General features: G+C 52.7%; 1 protein-coding gene across 3 annotated transcripts in view; it reads left to right on the forward strand.

Annotated features, from left to right (window-relative positions):
* Positions 1 to 16308, forward strand: part of MLXIP (MLX interacting protein) — a 60160-nt gene that overhangs the window by 34391 nt on the left and 9461 nt on the right. The window contains exons 2-11 of one of the 3 annotated variants that reach the window (XM_030860212.2): positions 8102 to 8208; positions 8871 to 8956; positions 10722 to 10811; positions 11238 to 11279; positions 11633 to 11804; positions 12463 to 12552; positions 13126 to 13217; positions 14181 to 14835; positions 15267 to 15388; positions 15490 to 15706. In XM_030860212.2, coding sequence (XP_030716072.1) covers positions 8102 to 8208; positions 8871 to 8956; positions 10722 to 10811; positions 11238 to 11279; positions 11633 to 11804; positions 12463 to 12552; positions 13126 to 13217; positions 14181 to 14835; positions 15267 to 15388; positions 15490 to 15706 — 1673 coding nt within the window. The remainder of the gene's footprint in view (positions 1 to 8101; positions 8209 to 8870; positions 8957 to 10721; positions 10812 to 11237; positions 11280 to 11632; positions 11805 to 12462; positions 12553 to 13125; positions 13218 to 14180; positions 14836 to 15266; positions 15389 to 15489; positions 15707 to 16308) is intronic. The other 2 variants (XM_030860214.2, XM_060310513.1) reach the window with 2 other exon arrangements.

Here is a 16308-nt window from a genome sequence, read left to right on the forward strand (position 1 = left end):
TTGTCTGTCTGGAGCCTGTTAGTTTTGGCTCCTAGCAGCCTGTGGAACCAGGCCCAGATCCCAGGGAAAGCCAATAGAGACCGCTCTTTTGAAGAAAAAGAATCGGAGTCCTGGAATAGAGAGACCAGTCTGAGCATTATTCATCCAGTCACTCATTAAAGAAACCACTTATTAGCTATTATCCTCATATTTGGATCTGGTGCACAAAACTGACTTGTATACAAGTTTTATATCTGCTCATGTGATTAATTTCCTTCCCCAGTTAACTAGAAGCCCTATAAAGTCTTGGACTATACCTGGTCTTTTTCCCTTGTTTATTTTGAAAAAATAATACATTCCTGTGTTATATTTAAACACTAAAAAAATGGTAAACAGTGAAAACTAACTCTCTGACTGAGCCCCCTTAATTCTGCGATTCAGCTCTCCAACGGAAATCACTGCTTCACTGTTACCTGTTTCTTGTGTATCTTTCCTGAGAGTGACTGGTTGTCTTCCTCCCTCCTTCTCCCTCCCTTCCTGTGTGTGTGTGTGTCTGTGTGCATATCTCCCTGCTGCAAATACAAATGGTGGCCATTCTGTATATCTTGCACCTTGCTTTTCTTTCTCACTGAATACATCTTGCAGATCTTGCCTGTACATCAGCACATATAAATGTGTGTTGTTCCCAGCTTTCTGCTCCCACAAACACTACTGCAGTTTAATGTCTTCTATTTATGACTTTGTGCCCACGTGCAAATGCGTCTACAGACTCAACTCCTAACAGTGGAATCGTGAGTCAGAGGGATGTGGCTTTGAAATGTTGATAGACAGTTGCCCGCTTGCCCTCCAACAAAGGTCACAGTTGTTTTTGCCCATCATCATGTCCCCAGTGCCAATGTAATGATCAGACCTCTCTCCCTTAACCAGAATTCTGAGCCGATTGGGAAATAAAACTGGAGTCAGTTCACACCAGCACTCTTCACAGTGGCCAAAACGTCAAACAACCCAAGTGTCCATCAGCAGATGAAAGAATAAACAAAATGTGGTCTCGCCATCCAGTGGAATATGATGCAGCCATAAAAAGGAAGTACTGATACATGCTACAATGTGGATGACCCTTGAAACTATTGTGCTACGTTAAAGAAGCCAGACATAAAAGGCCACATATTTTATCATTCTGTTTATGTGAAACGTCCAGAAGAAAGAAATCCATAGAAACAGAAAGTAGATTAGTAGTTGCCAGAGGCCAGGGGGAAAGTAGTGGGGAATGACCGCTAGTAGGTACAGGGCTTCCTTTGGGGGTGATGAAAACAGCACTGAAACGAGGTAGCAGCTATGGCTGCACAGCATTGTGAACGTACTGAATGCCACTGAATTGTACATTTTTAAATGGTCAAAATAGTAACTTTTATGTTACATGTATTTTACACAACAAAAAAGATTCAGCAGATGCTGGCTAAATTATTCTCCGTATTGTTGATCAAGCTGAGGATGTGGCTTATAAGGGAACCCCAGACTGTCTTTCCAGGCAGCCCGGGACTAAGAGAGGCCTCCCTGACCCCAGGCTCTCTCTGTAGGAGCAGAACAGGAGGGGCCTGGGCCCTCAGTGGGCAGCTTTCCCACAAGAGGAAAGGAGAAGGGCCTGGCCCCCCATGTCAGTGCTGCTTTCCACACTCCGTAGCTCACCCACTCCACCTAGCTGGGAGGGAGTAAGGGGGAGACAGGCCTAGGAATGTTTTTGTTTGTTTGTTTTATTTTATTATTATTTTAAAAATTTATTTATTTTATTTTTGGCTCCATTGGGTCTTCATTGCTGCCTGTGGGCTTTCTCTAGTTGCGGCGAGCAGGGGCTACTCTTCGTTGCGGTGCGTGGGCTTCTCATTGCAGTGGCTTCTCTTGTTGCGGTGCACAGGCTCTAGGCACACGGGCTTCAATAGTTGTGGCACGTGGGCTCAGCAGTTGTAGCTCGCGGGCTCTAGAGCACAGGCTCAGTAGTTGTGGCACGTGGGCTTAGTTGCTCTGCGGCATGTGGGATCTTCCTGGACCAGGGCTCGAACCCGTGTCCCCTGCATTGGCAGGCGGATCACTGCACCACCAGGGAAGTCCAGTAAGTATCTATTCGAATTATAGTTTTGTCTGAGTGTATGCCCAGGAGTGGGATTGCAGGATCATATGGTAGTTCTACTCTTAGTTTTTTGAGGAACCTCCATACTGTTTTACATAGTGGCTGCACCAATTTACATTCCCACCAACAGTGTAGGAGGGTTCCCTTTTCTCCACACCCTCTCCAGCATTTATTATTTGTAGACTTTTTAATGATGACCATTCTGACTGGTGTGAGGTCGTACCTCATTGTAGTTTTGATTTGCATTTCTCTAATAATTAACGACGATGAGCATCTTTTCATGTGCCTGTTGGCCATCTGTATGTCTTCTTTGGAGAAATGTCTGTTTAGGTCTTCTGTCCATTTTTCGATTGGGTTGTTTGTTTTTTTGTTATTGAATTGTAGGAGCTGTTTATATATTTTAGAAATTAAGCCCTTGTCAGTCACATCATTTGCAAATATTTTCTCTCAGTCTGTAGGATGTCTTTTTTTTTTTTTTTTTCGGTACGCGGGCCTCTCACTGTTGTGGCCTCTCCCGTTGTGGAGCACAGGCTTCGGACGCCCAGGCTCAGCGGCCATGGCTCACGGGACCAGGTGTTCCGTGGCATGTGGGATCTTCCCGGGGCACGAACCCGTATCTCTTCATTGGCAGGCAGACTCTCAACCACTGCACCACCAGGGAAGCCCTGTAGGATGTCTTTTTGTTTTGTTTATGGTTTTCTTTGTGGTGCAAAAGCTTATAAGTTTGATTAGGTCCCATTTGTTTATTTTTGTTTTTATTTCTATTGCCTTGGGAGACTGGCCTAGGAAAACACTGGTATGATTTATGTCAGAGAATGTTTTGCCTGTGCTCTCTTCTAGCAGTTTTATGGTGTCTTGTCTTATATTTAAGTCTTTAAGGCATTGTGAGTTTATTTTTGTGTATGGTGTGAAGGTGTGTTCTAGCTTCATTGATTTACATGCGGCTGTACAACTTTCCCAACAGCACTTGCTGAAGAGACTGTCTTTTCCCCATTGTATATTCTTGCCTCCTTTGTCAAAGATTAATTGTCCATAGGTGTATGGGTTATTTCTGGGCACTCTGTTCTGTTCCATTGATCCATGTGTCTGTTTTTATGCCAATACCACACTGTTTTGATTACTGTAGCTTTGTAGTATTGTCTGAAGTCAGGGACGCTTATGCTTCCTTTGTTCTTTTTCCTCAGGATTGCTTTGGCAATTCTGGGTCTTTTATGGTTCCATATAAATTTTAGGATTGTTTGTTCTAGTTCTGTGAAAAATGCCATGGATATTTTGATAGGTATTGCATTAAATATGTATAGTGCTTTGGGTAGTATAGGCCTTGGAACGTTTTGCCCGTGGGTTTCCAGGAAGCATCAGGAATGGTGAAGAAGTATTGCCTCACAAGCAAATGTGGTTGCATGACCAAATGAAAGGACTCCACCACTGTCTGGGCCCCACACCGGTAGACCCCAGAACCGTTGCCTGCTTTCTTTTGGAGAGATGGTCTGGCCAGGAATTAGGACCTGGGACCTAATCCTACCTGGGACCAACAGAACCCCAAATTCCCGCCCCAGTCTCACTCTCCCCCGTTCTTCTTAATTCCAGCTCCTCCCTGTGCAAGGCTTGCATTTTAATTTTCATTCCAAAGCAGTCTCTTGCCAGACCTCTGAAAAATTCAGTTTGCTCGTTCCACCCAATGGCAGTTTTGAGAGAGACTTTTGTTGTGCTGTAGACTTCCTGCCCGTGTCATGAACCTGTCTTCTAGGAAGGGCTGCCGTGGCAGGGTGGGGATGAAGGTTTTTCTTTATGGAAAAGTTTAGTACTCAGTAATTCCATATTTAATCGCACCTCCCACGTGCCAGGCACTGTGCTGGGATGAGTCAGACCCAGACCCTGGCCTTCCCAGAGTAAGACTGGGAGAGTGGGGGGTGAATCAGGGTCATTGTTCTGATCAGGAAGCTGGTGTGTGTGTGTGGGTTCCCAGGCGTTTAAGGAGGTGGGGTTGGGAGGCAAGGCTGGAGGAGATCTTGCCAGTGGTCTTAGAAATTTTGATAATGTGTTTCTGGTAACACTTTATTTTATTTTAAAGATTTTTTTGATGTGGACCATTTTTCAAGTCTTTATTGAATTTGTTACAATACTGCTTCTGTTTTATGTTTTGGTTTTTTGGCCCCAAGCCATGTGGGATCTTAGCTCCCCAACCAGGGGTTGAACCCTCACCCCCTGCATTGGAAGGCAAAGTCCTAACACTGGACCCCCAGGAAAGTCCCAATGGTAACACTTTAAAGAAGGAATATGGCAGAACCCTGAGTTAGACTAAGAAGTATCCCAATCAGCCGTGTCTGGAAGCCGAGTGAAGCTGGGACGGGGCTGAGGGGAGCAGGAATCCGATCATGGCTGCTTTGTGGGCGTCCTGCTCAAGGGAGCTCCACCAAGGAGCCGCACGGTCCCTTTTAGAACTCTTTGGAGCAGCCTTTCCTGTATGTTCCGTGGGAAACTAGACTTGGGGTACCTCCATAGAAAGGGTCCCAGTCCTTGTCTTCGGATGTCTGTATAGGGAATGTCTCCTCACCCCGTTGAAGATTGACAGTGACATCAGCACATCAAAGGCTCCAGGGAGCCCATCAGTAAGGAAACGTCTCTCCACCTCTGCGGGCACTTTAGGTTTTGGCTTTGGTTGCAGACTTACTTCTTTGCGTTGGTTGAGCGCCGCCTGTTGGCTGTTGAGATATTACAGAAGCCTCAGTTGATGGGTGATAGCAGTTGGAAATAAACATCAAGGAAGAGGGAAACATCCCAGCAGTTGAGGAGGAAGAAGATGAGAAGCCCAAACTATACCCTATCAGATTTGGTTTCTAGCCTCCAGGGTTTGATCTCTCTCTGAATCTTCCCACCCGCTTCGTGGTAAGTAATTGAAGCTGTTGCCGTTGTCTGACTTCTCTGAGAAGATGCTCTATGCTCACATCAGCCACTTTGTCTTAAGTAACAAAGCAGGAGTAAGGGTGGGTTTATATTAAGCCCGGTGGTCAGTCCTTAACAGAATGTTGCAGGGGACTTCCCTGGCGGTCCAGAGGTTAGGACTCTGCGCTTCCACTGCAGGGGGCACGGGTTCGATCCCTGGTCAGGGAACTAAGATCCCACATGCCGTGCGGTGCGGCCAAAAAAAAAAAAAAACCACAGTAACGGAACGTTGCAGGACTCCAGAGTTTCTCCCCACAGGAGTCCTCGTTTTCCATCCCATCTCTTCTCCTGCTTCTGTCCTCGGCAGCTGTCTGCAGGTGGCAGATGCCGGGTCAGGATTCTGGTCCTGCTAGACACACAGAGAAAGTGGTGTTTGAATCCTGGCCTTCAACATAAGGAAGCTGTCAATTATAGAGAAGTTTTGTTTTCCCTTAAGGAAATAAAAAAGTAGGGAGGGTTTTCTGTTTTGTTTTGTTTTCTTCTGGAACAGGCAGGAACACCCTGCCTGGCTAGACAGCGGGTTGCTGGAAGATCTTTCAGAGGAGGGGAAAGAGGGTTGGTTTGCCCAGAGGCGGGACCAATATACTCTGGTGTATACTCTGCCCTCCAGACTGGCCTAGAAGCATCCCCCCGCCTCCCCCTCCCCCCAGCTCCTGCCATTCTGGGTGTTTTCTACGGCCTTGACCGGACCTGTGTTGCTGTCCTGAGGGCTGTCAAGCCAGGCAGAAGGACCAGCACAGGCCTTTCTGCCTCTCCTTGGTTTAGCTGAAGTTTTCTCATCCTCTGGGCCTCAGCTGAGATGTTACCTTCTCCAGAACGCCTCTTGTGACTGCTCAGGCAGGGTTAGTTATGCCGACTGTGTTCCCACAGCCCTTTGCTCTTGTTCGAGGCACGCAGCACGTAGGCAGGACTCATGCCTCAGCAGCTCATGTGCTCCATGAGGGCCGGGACCTCATCCGCTTCACCCATCCTTTTCCTCCCCTCCTAGCGTGTGCACGACACACAGTAGGTCCTCAACGCTTGTCGAGTGAGTAGATGGACCCAGGCCTGCCTTCCGGGCCCTGAGGAAGCGAGTGGCTCTGCAGCTGTGCGGGGGTCAAGGCTGACCTTTGCCCTGGTCTCTGCTCGCTGGTGTTGAGAGGGGTCCCGTGGGTGTCACCTTTTCTTCCTGTGGGGAGGAGGCACCCCACGACAGTGGTGGCAAACACGAAAGAGAGGACTTTTCAAGTCAGGAAGTGTTAAAAGCCAGGCCTTCGGAAAATAACTTAAATCCAGATCACTGAGGTGGTTATTAATAGCTTACCTTTACATTTTACCTTAGGGTTTACCTGTCCTGTGTGTCTAAGAATGTGTGCGTGTGCGTGTGCGTGTGTGTGTGTGTGTGTGTGTGTGTACATTTAATCCTTATTAAAACACTCTGGAGGCAATGGTGTTATTGTAATTTTACCCAGGAAACTGGTGTGTCAGAGAAATTAAGTGACTGTGAAAGTTCACAGCCAGTACGCAGTCGTGCCACAGAGGCTCAGAAACACTGGGCTGCTGGCTGTTAAACGTAGGTGACAGCTGGGGTGGAAGTGCCTTTGGACCGGGGAGAGGTGGGAGGAGGAAGGCGTGTGACGGGCTCGAAACCCCTGACCCTTTGAGCTGAGGTGGCTTCTGTCTGTCTGTCCCTCAGATTCTCAAAGGACTTGCTGTGACGTTTCCTCTGGGGGTGGGTCACAGCCTTCCTCCAAAGCCTGGGCCAGTGCTGGGTTGACTTGCGGGGGGGGCGTGAGGTTTGCCAGGTGCACCGCCAGGGGCTTCTGCTTGATAAACCAGGTGTTTGGGTTCAGGGAGTGTTTATCGCTCAGGCAGTGCGTCTTTGAAGACCCCAGATGTTGTGACTGCTTGTCACATGGAATTTCTGGGTGGGTTTGGAGAAGGGGCAGGGCTGTGGCCTGCAATGATGTAGAACCCACAGAACCCCCTTTGTATGGACCAGTGACCGTGCCTTGCCCATCTCAAGCCATCTGAAGAGGGGAAGCCCTTTGCCAGCTGCTCAAAGGTGGCTCCTGGCACAGCCCTTGAAAAACTAAACTATTGAGAAGCCTGTGCCACCAGGCAGCATTCCTTGCCTGCCGTTAGCTTTGTTTGCAAGGGCCGTTTAAGTCATTCAGTGAAGAATTATTACACGAGCCCCTGCCCTGTGGCAAGTTCTGTGCTGGGTGCTTCGGATGAGGATGCCGGAAGGGCCCTCCCCTCGAGAAGCTGCAGTCTAGTGGCAGGAGGTGTGGGGACACATTGCTACACGGGGAGTGGATGAGTGCTGTCTTTGAGGTGTGAACAGTGCTCAGGGGTCCTGAAGGGATTGGCGGCAGCCTGGGAGAGGCCGGCTCGGAGGGGATGATGTTTGAGCATCATTTGGAAGGATCAGTGGGTGGCCAGGGGCGGAGGGAGGTCTGTGCAGAGTGAGGAACGCAAGCACAGGGGCCTGGAGGCAGGAGAGGGCCCCGCAGGTTCTGAGGCCAGTGGGACGTTTGTGTGCCTGGACTGTAAGTGCCTCAGGGGGACTGGTGGCAAAGGAGGTGGCCGAGACCAGGTTCAAGCGGGCTGGCTTTCGTTCGGTGGTCAGCAGATTTCTTTTTTCCTTCCCCCAACTTTACTGAGATAAAATTGACATATAACGTTGTTTAAGTTTAAGCTGTACAATGTGATGATTTGATACACGTATGAGGCAAAATCAGCAGATTTTTAACTTTTAATTATGGAAAATTTTAAAGATATTCGAAAGTAGACAGAATAGGTTAGTGAACCCCGTGTAGCATCACCTCACTCCAGCAGTTACCAACCCATGGCCGATCCTGATTCCTCCATACCAACACCATTGCCCCCTGTACCCCATCCGTATCACTTTGAAGAAATCCTAAAGTGCCTTGTGTATCCTATCAAGCCTAGCCTGTGGCTTGCATGGGTTAATCCAGAGTTTTGAGGCCTGGAAGGATTGGGAGGCACTTTGTGATTTCATTCCATTTTCAGAGAAACCACTGAGTTTCCCCTCTTCATTGTACCTTTCAGTGGGAAGTTGGTGTCTCCGAAGTGGAAGAATTTCAAGGGCCTGAAGCTCCAGTGGAGAGACAAGATCCGGCTCAACAATGCCATCTGGCGGGCATGGTACATGCAGTGTAAGTGCCGTGTGGCTGGGCCGGAGACCCTCCAGGTTCTGCCACCAGGAGGCCTTTGCACCTCGGGGCCCCGGAGCCTGCTCTTGTAACATTGTGTGTCAAACAGAAGTCTCTCTCGGGCCATGTGCGTCCAAATCCGAGTGAACTGGACCCTTATTGCCATCGGCACTGGGGGCCCAGCCAAGCGTCTGCAGGAGGCAGAAGTGTAGGCCGATTGCTCCCAACCTAGTGTGCTCAGTGTTGTAAAGGCAGAGGAGGAGGGACGGGTGTACAGCCGAGAGGTGACATTTGGAGAGTCGGGGAACAGTTCCTGTTTTCAGCAGGTCTGAGACGATGCCGGCCCAGGCCGCGTCCTGTGTCCAGCTGGCTTGGGTACAGGTGGGTCTGGTGACTTCTACAGGAGATCGGCGTGCTCGGGGTCCCCTAGGCTCAGGCCGGTGTTTCTCTTGATCAGCCAGACTCCCTTTCTTGCCCACACATCACTGCCAGACTCTTTTCCTTGGACCTGGACCCCTTTATTTCCCTGAAATCTCATTTTCCAAGGGAAGGAGAAGGAAAGAACCCTTAAGGGTCCCCCCGAGGGGCGGGGTGTGAACAGAAGAGGCGGAGCTCCTGCGGGGGTCTCTGCCGCAGTGACGCTGTCTCACCCTCTCCCCGCCCAGATTTGGAGAAGCGCAAGAACCCCGTGTGCCACTTTGTCACTCCGCTGGACGGCTCTGTGGAAGTGGACGAGCACCGGCGGCCAGAGGTACTTGGCATGTGATGGGCCCTCACTCGGGAGGAGGTGACTCACAAGGGTGGGACCGAGGGCTCTGGGTCCCGCAGAGGGAGGACGCAGGACAGGGTGCTGGGGCTGTGCTGTCCTGGCAGCTGTTTTGACCCTGAGGAGCAATGGCGATGCGGAGGGCAGGTGGCCTCTGACACCCCACAGAGGCTCCCGCCTTCTCAGACCGGGCTGACCCAGGGACTGAGGGGGTCCTCCAACCGGGACTTACCCTCTACTTTCTTTTAATGTCAGTATTTCTCTGGAAGTCAACGGGGAGGGAATCTTTTTTTCTTTTTTAAAATTTTTATTTATTTTTGGCTGCGTTGGGTCTTTGTTGCTGTGCGCGGGCTTTCTCTAGTTGCGGCGAGTGGGGGCTACTTTTCGTTGTAGTGCGCGGGCTTCTCACTGCGGTGGCTTCTCTTGTTGTGGAGCACGGGCTCTAGGTGTGCGGGCTTCAGTGGCTGTGGCTCGCGGGCTCAGTAGCTGTGGCTCGTGGGCTCTAGAGCACAGGCTCAGTAGTTGTGGCGCACGGGCTTAGTTGCTCCGCGGCATGTGGGATCTTCCCGGACCAGGGCTCGAACCCATGGACCCTGAGTTGGCAGGCAGATTCTTAACCACTGTGCCACCAGGGATGTACCACGGGGTGGGATCTTGACTCCTTACAAGGCAGACATCTTTAACTCTTAAAGAATGAACTCGAGATCTTTATATACTGAGAGGGAAAGATGTTGAAGAAATAGTAAACGAATAAAAGCAAGTTGTACAACAGTATTGGAGTATCTTCAGGTGAATTTTTTAAAGCGTGTGTCTGTGTGATTGTACATGCATAGGAAATGTCTTGAAGGATATACAGAAATTGTTTCCTCGTGGGATTAGAGTGAGGAGGAGGAAAGACTCTTCTTTCACTTTTTACTCTTCTGCATCTTTTTAGCTTTGTCCAAGCATGTCTCACTGTTACCATGAAAAGGGGAAAACTTGGAAAGTAACCTAATGAAAGACAGTTGGGAGCCATAGGACATGATCTGGTGTTAGTATTAAGGAATATCACTTTTTTTGGTCTGGTAATAATATTGCATTATTCACGGTGAACATTCTTCACTGTCAGAAACACACAGTGAAGTATTCTTGGGTGAAATTATGTGGGATTTATGATAGGATATCTGGGACTTGCTTTAATATTTTCTAGCCATTAAAAAAAATAAAGGAATCTGAAAGTGAGGTGGGCTCTCGGAGGCCGTCGTGAACGCCTCGTCACCAGAGGTCTTCAAGGCTGCTGTGGAAGGGGCTCCCCGCCCTGCACAGTGGGGAGGCTGAACTGTATCTTAGAGGTCACTTTCCACCTGAACCTTCTGTGACGGACTGTTTGTTTTCACCCTTTGGAAACGTGGCGGAGGCTAAGGGCATTTGAGAGCTAGCCTGGGTCTCTGGAGGTTCTTCCAGCGCCGGGAACTCTGTGCTTCTCCCCTGCCAGGCACTCTGTCTGACCCCTGCTCCGGTCCAGCCTCCAGGACCTGGGCCCCCGAAGCCCCCTGGGTTATCGTGGGCCATGAAATGAAAGCTCCCCTTCACTCAGGGGCCGGGCGTGGCCCAGCAGAGGCGGGACGCACTCTGTGGACGAAGCCGTAGGCAGGCAGCCTGCTTCTCGGAGCTGGACTGCCCGGACCCGACTTCCAGAGACAGACACCTGCTTCTTGGCAGGGCGGCTCTTCCAGCGCCCCTGCTCACTCTGCCCTGCGTCTCCCCACAGGCCATCACCACGGAAGGGAAGTACTGGAAAAGCCGCATTGAGATTGTGATCCGGGAGTATCACAAGTGGAGAACCTACTTCAAGAAAAGGGTATCTGGCTCGGGCTCCAAAGAGAGCACGTTCAGGAAGCCCCGTAGGGGAGGGAAGAAGTGAGCCCGGATTCAGAACACTGGCCCCCAAGGCTGTGGCCCGGAGCTGGCCACCCCTCTCCTTGGCCCAGCATTCTAGCCCAGCCCAAGTGGTGGCCTGCTTTGGTCATGTGACCCCTTTGCTCTCAGTTTCTCCAGCTAGGAGCCAGGGCTCTTTATTCCACAAACGCTGGCTGGGAATCTCCTCTGTGTCCAGCGTTGGCCTGGGGATGGCAGGGGCAGGATCCCTCTCCCCGCCCGCCTCCCAGAGAGAGAAGGCCTAGATGTTTCTGGAGGTTAGCCCCTTCCAGGAAGGAGAGGCCGAGGGCCTCGTCCCCTGCCTGGGCCCTGAGTGACCACCTTGGTCCTCTCTGTCCTTTCTCCGCAGCTCCAGCAGCACAAGGATGAGGACCTCTCCAGCCTGGCCCAGGTGTGTGAGCTTGGGGGCCATGAGGACCCTCATGGGACCCCTCCCCCTTTGACAAGAAACAGCAGTGACTTGGGTGGCCCAGCACTGCAGCAGCAGGTAGCCCCTGTGCACCCTGGGGCTAGAGGAGGGCCCCCCCCACCTCACGTGAAGGATGTGAAGGAAACAAGCCAGTTCTCTGCTGGGGGCTGGAGGGGGATTCTCCCTGCAGTTCCCCACCCCCTCACCTCATCTCTTATATGGGATCCCTGGCTGCTCTGTGAAACAGTACAGCGTATTTCCCTGACGTGATGTGCTGGGAACCCCTAAGTCACTCTTGTCCCTTTGGTTTGTCCTCCCCCCCCCGTCGGTGGCAGGACGATGACATGCTTTATTGGCACAAGCACGGGGATGGCTGGAAGACCCCAGTCCCCATGGAGGAGGACACGCTGCTGAACACAGACATGCTCATGTCGGAATTCAGCGACACCCTCTTCTCCACGCTTTCCTCGCACCCGCCCGTGGCCTGGCCCAACCCGCGCGAAATAGGTAACCCGCCCCTAGACTCTAGACTGGAAACGTTGCCTTCTCCACCGGGCCCCCAGGGCAGGCTCTGCCTCGGGGCCGTCCCTGAGCTGCTGTCGCTTGTCTAGGGTGAGCAGTGAGGAGAAGGGTTGACCAGCCTCCTTGCTGTGTGGGGGCCCCGTCAGGCCCGTGGTGCCACCGCCAGGGAACAGTGGAGGTTTGGTCTGAACCAGTTTCACATTTCTGATACTGTCCCTCAGCAGAGGACAGGGGCCTGGGGCGCATGACAGGGCCTGTGACTCACTCTCAGGAAAATCATTCGCACTCCTGGGCTGGCCTCTCACCTGGCAGCGTGCAGCTGTCCAGTTAACCCCTCAGGGAAGAGCCCACAGGCTGAAATTAGAACCCGGGGTCTCTGCATAGCTGCTCATGGCTTCTGGGGGGTGTCTGTTCCCAAATACTCAGTTTACCTTTCCTACGAAAACTCTCTTTCCTGCCCTCTGAGGGCGGACGATGCCCATGAACTGATGAGAAATCCCAGCCAGTGGCCTACGTTTCTCCTCGGAAGAATCTAGAATGCGAGCAGGGCCAGGAAGATGCATTCCAGGCCCTTAATATGTTCCTACAGCACATGGTCTGAGAAGGCAAAATGATTCCTCTGTCTCCTTTCTGATTCTTACAGCACATCTGGGAAATGCAGACATGATTCAACCGGGGCTGATTCCTTTGCAGCCCAACCTGGACTTTATGGACACTTTTGAGCCTTTCCAGGGTGAGGACTTGGGGCAGAGAAAGAGCGCGGCCACCTGCATCTTCCTTTACCCAGGACAACGTGGATGTCGCTTCCCTGTCATAGAGGCACCTGTTAGAATGGACCAGGGAGAGGACTTAGAATTTTTCCAGAACTTTTTTTTTTTTTGCTAGTAGCTGCAAGGCCTGGAAAGTGTTTCTGGGATGTCGTTCTGTCTCCTCCTCCACGTCTCAGAGCCTCTGGTTTGGCTCTGACTGTAAGCAGTTCTCCCACTAGGCAGCAGAGTGCGCTGACGACACAGCCGCCTCCTCGCCGTTTCCTGCAGTTAGAACTGGTCCTTGAGCTCCTGCCACTGTAAAAGCGGGTGCCACCCAGGCCTGGGAGTGTTTCAGAGGCCACACTGGTTGCCAGCCTGTGCAGCTCCAAGCAGAGGGCCTCCTTCTGCAGAGTTACCTCGTGGTGGGGGGGCGGGGAGATGCCCTCTAGCCATGGCATTCCTCTGGGTAAGGTGGGGTTCAGTGCCTGATTTGTTTGGGTCTTAATGCAGTGGAGTGATGGGCACAGAGCTCACAAGCCCCTGATGTTGTCTTTCAGACCTCTTCTCTTCCAGCCGCTCCATTTTCAGCTCCATGCTGCCTGCACCCGCCTCAGGGCCTGCACCAGATCACAACAGCCCACCTGCTCAGGTAGAGAGAACTTGGGGGAAGGGGCACCGGACTGGTCCTCAGACCTTTGCAGCCATAAGCAAAGTGCTAGGGGTGACTAGATCCAGCAGTGAACTCACATATAATGTGTAAAGAAGTTATCCTAGCCCTCCTTGGAAGCATCCTTAGGTGTCCGTGAGGTGGGAGACTCTATCAGTAAACGTATGCTCCTGCCTAAGGCCCAGATAACCTTGTGTGCAGCGGGCTCTGTCTTGACCAGTTAAGACTGGGCCAGTGAGACAGCAAAGAAAAACGCAGATCGCTAAGAAAAGGAAGTTCCATGTATTTCTTTTACTTTTTACTCAGCACTCAACGCAAGTTGGTTACCAGCTGCTGGGACGGCTGAGCTGAGTGAGGCATGGCTCTCTGCCATTAAGAGACTCTCGGGCTGGTGCCCATATCCAGTTAGGCGCCCGTGACCTGACCCTCTCTCCCTCCATCTGGCTCCGTGAAGAGTTTCTCCTATAGAGACTGAGATCCGAACAATTGATTCCTTGTAGCGTTTCCCTTTTAGGAAGAGGTGACCTCTCTAGAAGTTGACATGTGAAACTGTCCTGGGGGAGCCTCGTGAGCAGCTGTGATCCAGGCTGCCCCTGCTCTGTAACAGAAGATGGCAGGGACTTTGGGGGGACCCCGCTGGACTCTAGAAACAAGATATCCCCAGGCCGAGAGCCAAGTGTGTGCAGACAGTCGCTGTGTCTGAGCCGTGTTATCACTGAGTTCCTAAGGGAAACAAGACCCCTGCAGATGCCTGGGGAGACCCAGATCCAACCCCCGCAGATTAGCAGTCCCAGGGCTGGGAGACGTCGCCTCTGTCCCTTCTGCCCGGGGCATTGTCCCAGGCGCCGGGTACTGTGTCGGACCTTGTGGTGTGCAGCGCTGGAGAGTGACAGCGAGCAGTGTGACTCTAGCGTTCGTTCCTCACTTCTTCTCTTCCTTCCTTAGGAGAGCATCCTGCCAACCACCGCTCTGCCCACCCCGAGCCTCCCTGACGGCTTCATTGCACCCCCTGCAGCCACGGCCCTGGACCCCACGAGTGGGCAGGGCTGTGAACACACCTCCCAGCCGGGGGACCCCTTTCTCCAGCCTGCAGACTTAGGTCCCTCTGCACCACCACTGAGTGTCCCGCAGCCCTTCTTGCCCGTGTTCACCATGCCTTTGCTGTCGCCCAGCCCAGCCCCTGCACCTGCTTCCCCCGTCTTGCCATTAGGCCCTCCTCCCGCCACTGCCCTGAACCCCCCGACCCCCCCTGCCTTCCTGCAGCCACAGAAGTTTGCCGAAGTCAGCAAGTCGCCCCCTGTCATCACCCACACGGCCTCTGCCACCCTCACCCACGACGCCTCTGCCACCACCTTCAGCCAGAGCCAGGGCCTCATCATCACGACCCACTATCCCACCCCCTCCGTGTCCCCCTGTGGCCTGGCACTGTCTCCGGTCAGCCGGCCACCAACCGTTGGGCCTCCTCAACCCCGTTTAACTTTCGTGCACCCCAAGCCCGTATCATTGCCTGGGGGAAGGCACAAGCAGCCCCCCAAAATAGTGCCTGCTCCCAAACCAGAGCCCATGTCCTTGGTATTGAAGAATGCTTGCCTCGCCCCAGGTGAGTCAGGTGGAGGGAGGCAAGTGGGAATCTCCCCCTGCCCTCATCCCCCGCCGGGATGTTTCCCGTCCCCAGGCTTGCAAACTCGTGACACACACATCGTGATAGGAGACAGAAGGGTTATGAAAGACTACATGTGTAGATCTAGTCTATTTTTTCTATTCTATGTTGTTCTTTTAGTTAGTCTCAACCCAGTTTGAAAAAAACATGGTCCTGGTCATCTCTTTCCCAGGTCTGTAATCTGTCCCCTCCAAGGAGAAGCTGCAAAAAAGTAGCTTTGTCTCCATGCCCTGCAGCAAGGAGGTGACGTCTCAGTGGCAGCAGAGGGGTCGTGTGCTGCTCCTAGGCACCTCCGCCCCGCCCTGTGCAGCCTGGTCAGCCCTGGGGCCCCCAGGTGGGCCGCCACCCTCACCTCCCCCTTGTTCTGGCAGCTGCCTTTTCAGGACAGCCCCAAGCAGTGATCATGACCTCAGGCCCTCTGAAGAGAGAAGGGATGTTGGCTTCCACCGTGTCCCAGTCCAACATGGTCATCACGCCTGCTGCCATCGCCAGGGTGAGTGGCCCAGACAGGCCCTTAGCATCCTATAACCTTGGGTGGCCCTCACCCAGCATGACTGTGGTTGGGGGTGACCTCTCTCCCCTGTGTCCCCTCAGGCTCCTGGGGTCACAGAGTTCCACAGCGGCATCCTGGTGACAGACCTTGGCCACGGCACGGGCAGCCAGCCTGCTCCCATCTCCCGGCTCTTCTCTCCCAGCACAGTGCCGGACTCCCTGGTAAAGGGCGAGCAGGTCCCACCACATGGGGGCATCGCCCAGGTCCCTGCCACAGGTGCCAGTGAGTCTGCTGTCTGGTTGGAACGGTTGGGACCGCGTGAGTGGAGTGACGGGCCCGCTCTGGACTGGGGAGGCTGCCGATGGTGCCCGGGATTGACCCTGGGTTTCCAGGCCGGGTGGTGAGAAGCTGCCAGTGGCCCAGGCTAGGGAAACGCTCGGCAAAGGGCAGAATAAACCAGGGAAAGCAGCCGGCGCATTGCAGTGCAGGCAGTTCGTGTGCTCGCAAAGACATCGCTCAGCCTCCTTCAGAAAGGCCCGGCTCTGATGGGGATTTCCCTGGGGGTCCAGTGGTGGAGACTCTGTGCTGCCAACGCAGGGGGTGCAGGTTCATTCCCTGGTCAGGGAACTAAGATCCCATATGCCATGCGAAGTGACCAAAAAAGATTTTTTAAATTTAAAAAGAAAAAAGAAAGGCCTGGCTCTGAGCTGCCAGTTCTGATCCACAAAAGCGATTGAGTGGGGCTTCCCTGGTGGCGCAGTGGTTATGAATCCGCCTGCCAATGCAGGGAACACGGGTTCGAGCCGTGGTCCGGGAGGATCCCACATGCCACAGAGCAGCTGAGCCTGAGCTCCACAACTGCTGAGCCCGCGCTCTAGAGCTGCAAGCCACAACTACTGAAGCCCATGTGCCTAGAGTCT

Source organism: Globicephala melas, chromosome 13 (assembly GCF_963455315.2).
Source record: "Globicephala melas chromosome 13, mGloMel1.2, whole genome shotgun sequence".
In the NCBI taxonomy this organism is placed as follows: domain Eukaryota; kingdom Metazoa; phylum Chordata; class Mammalia; order Artiodactyla; family Delphinidae; genus Globicephala; species Globicephala melas.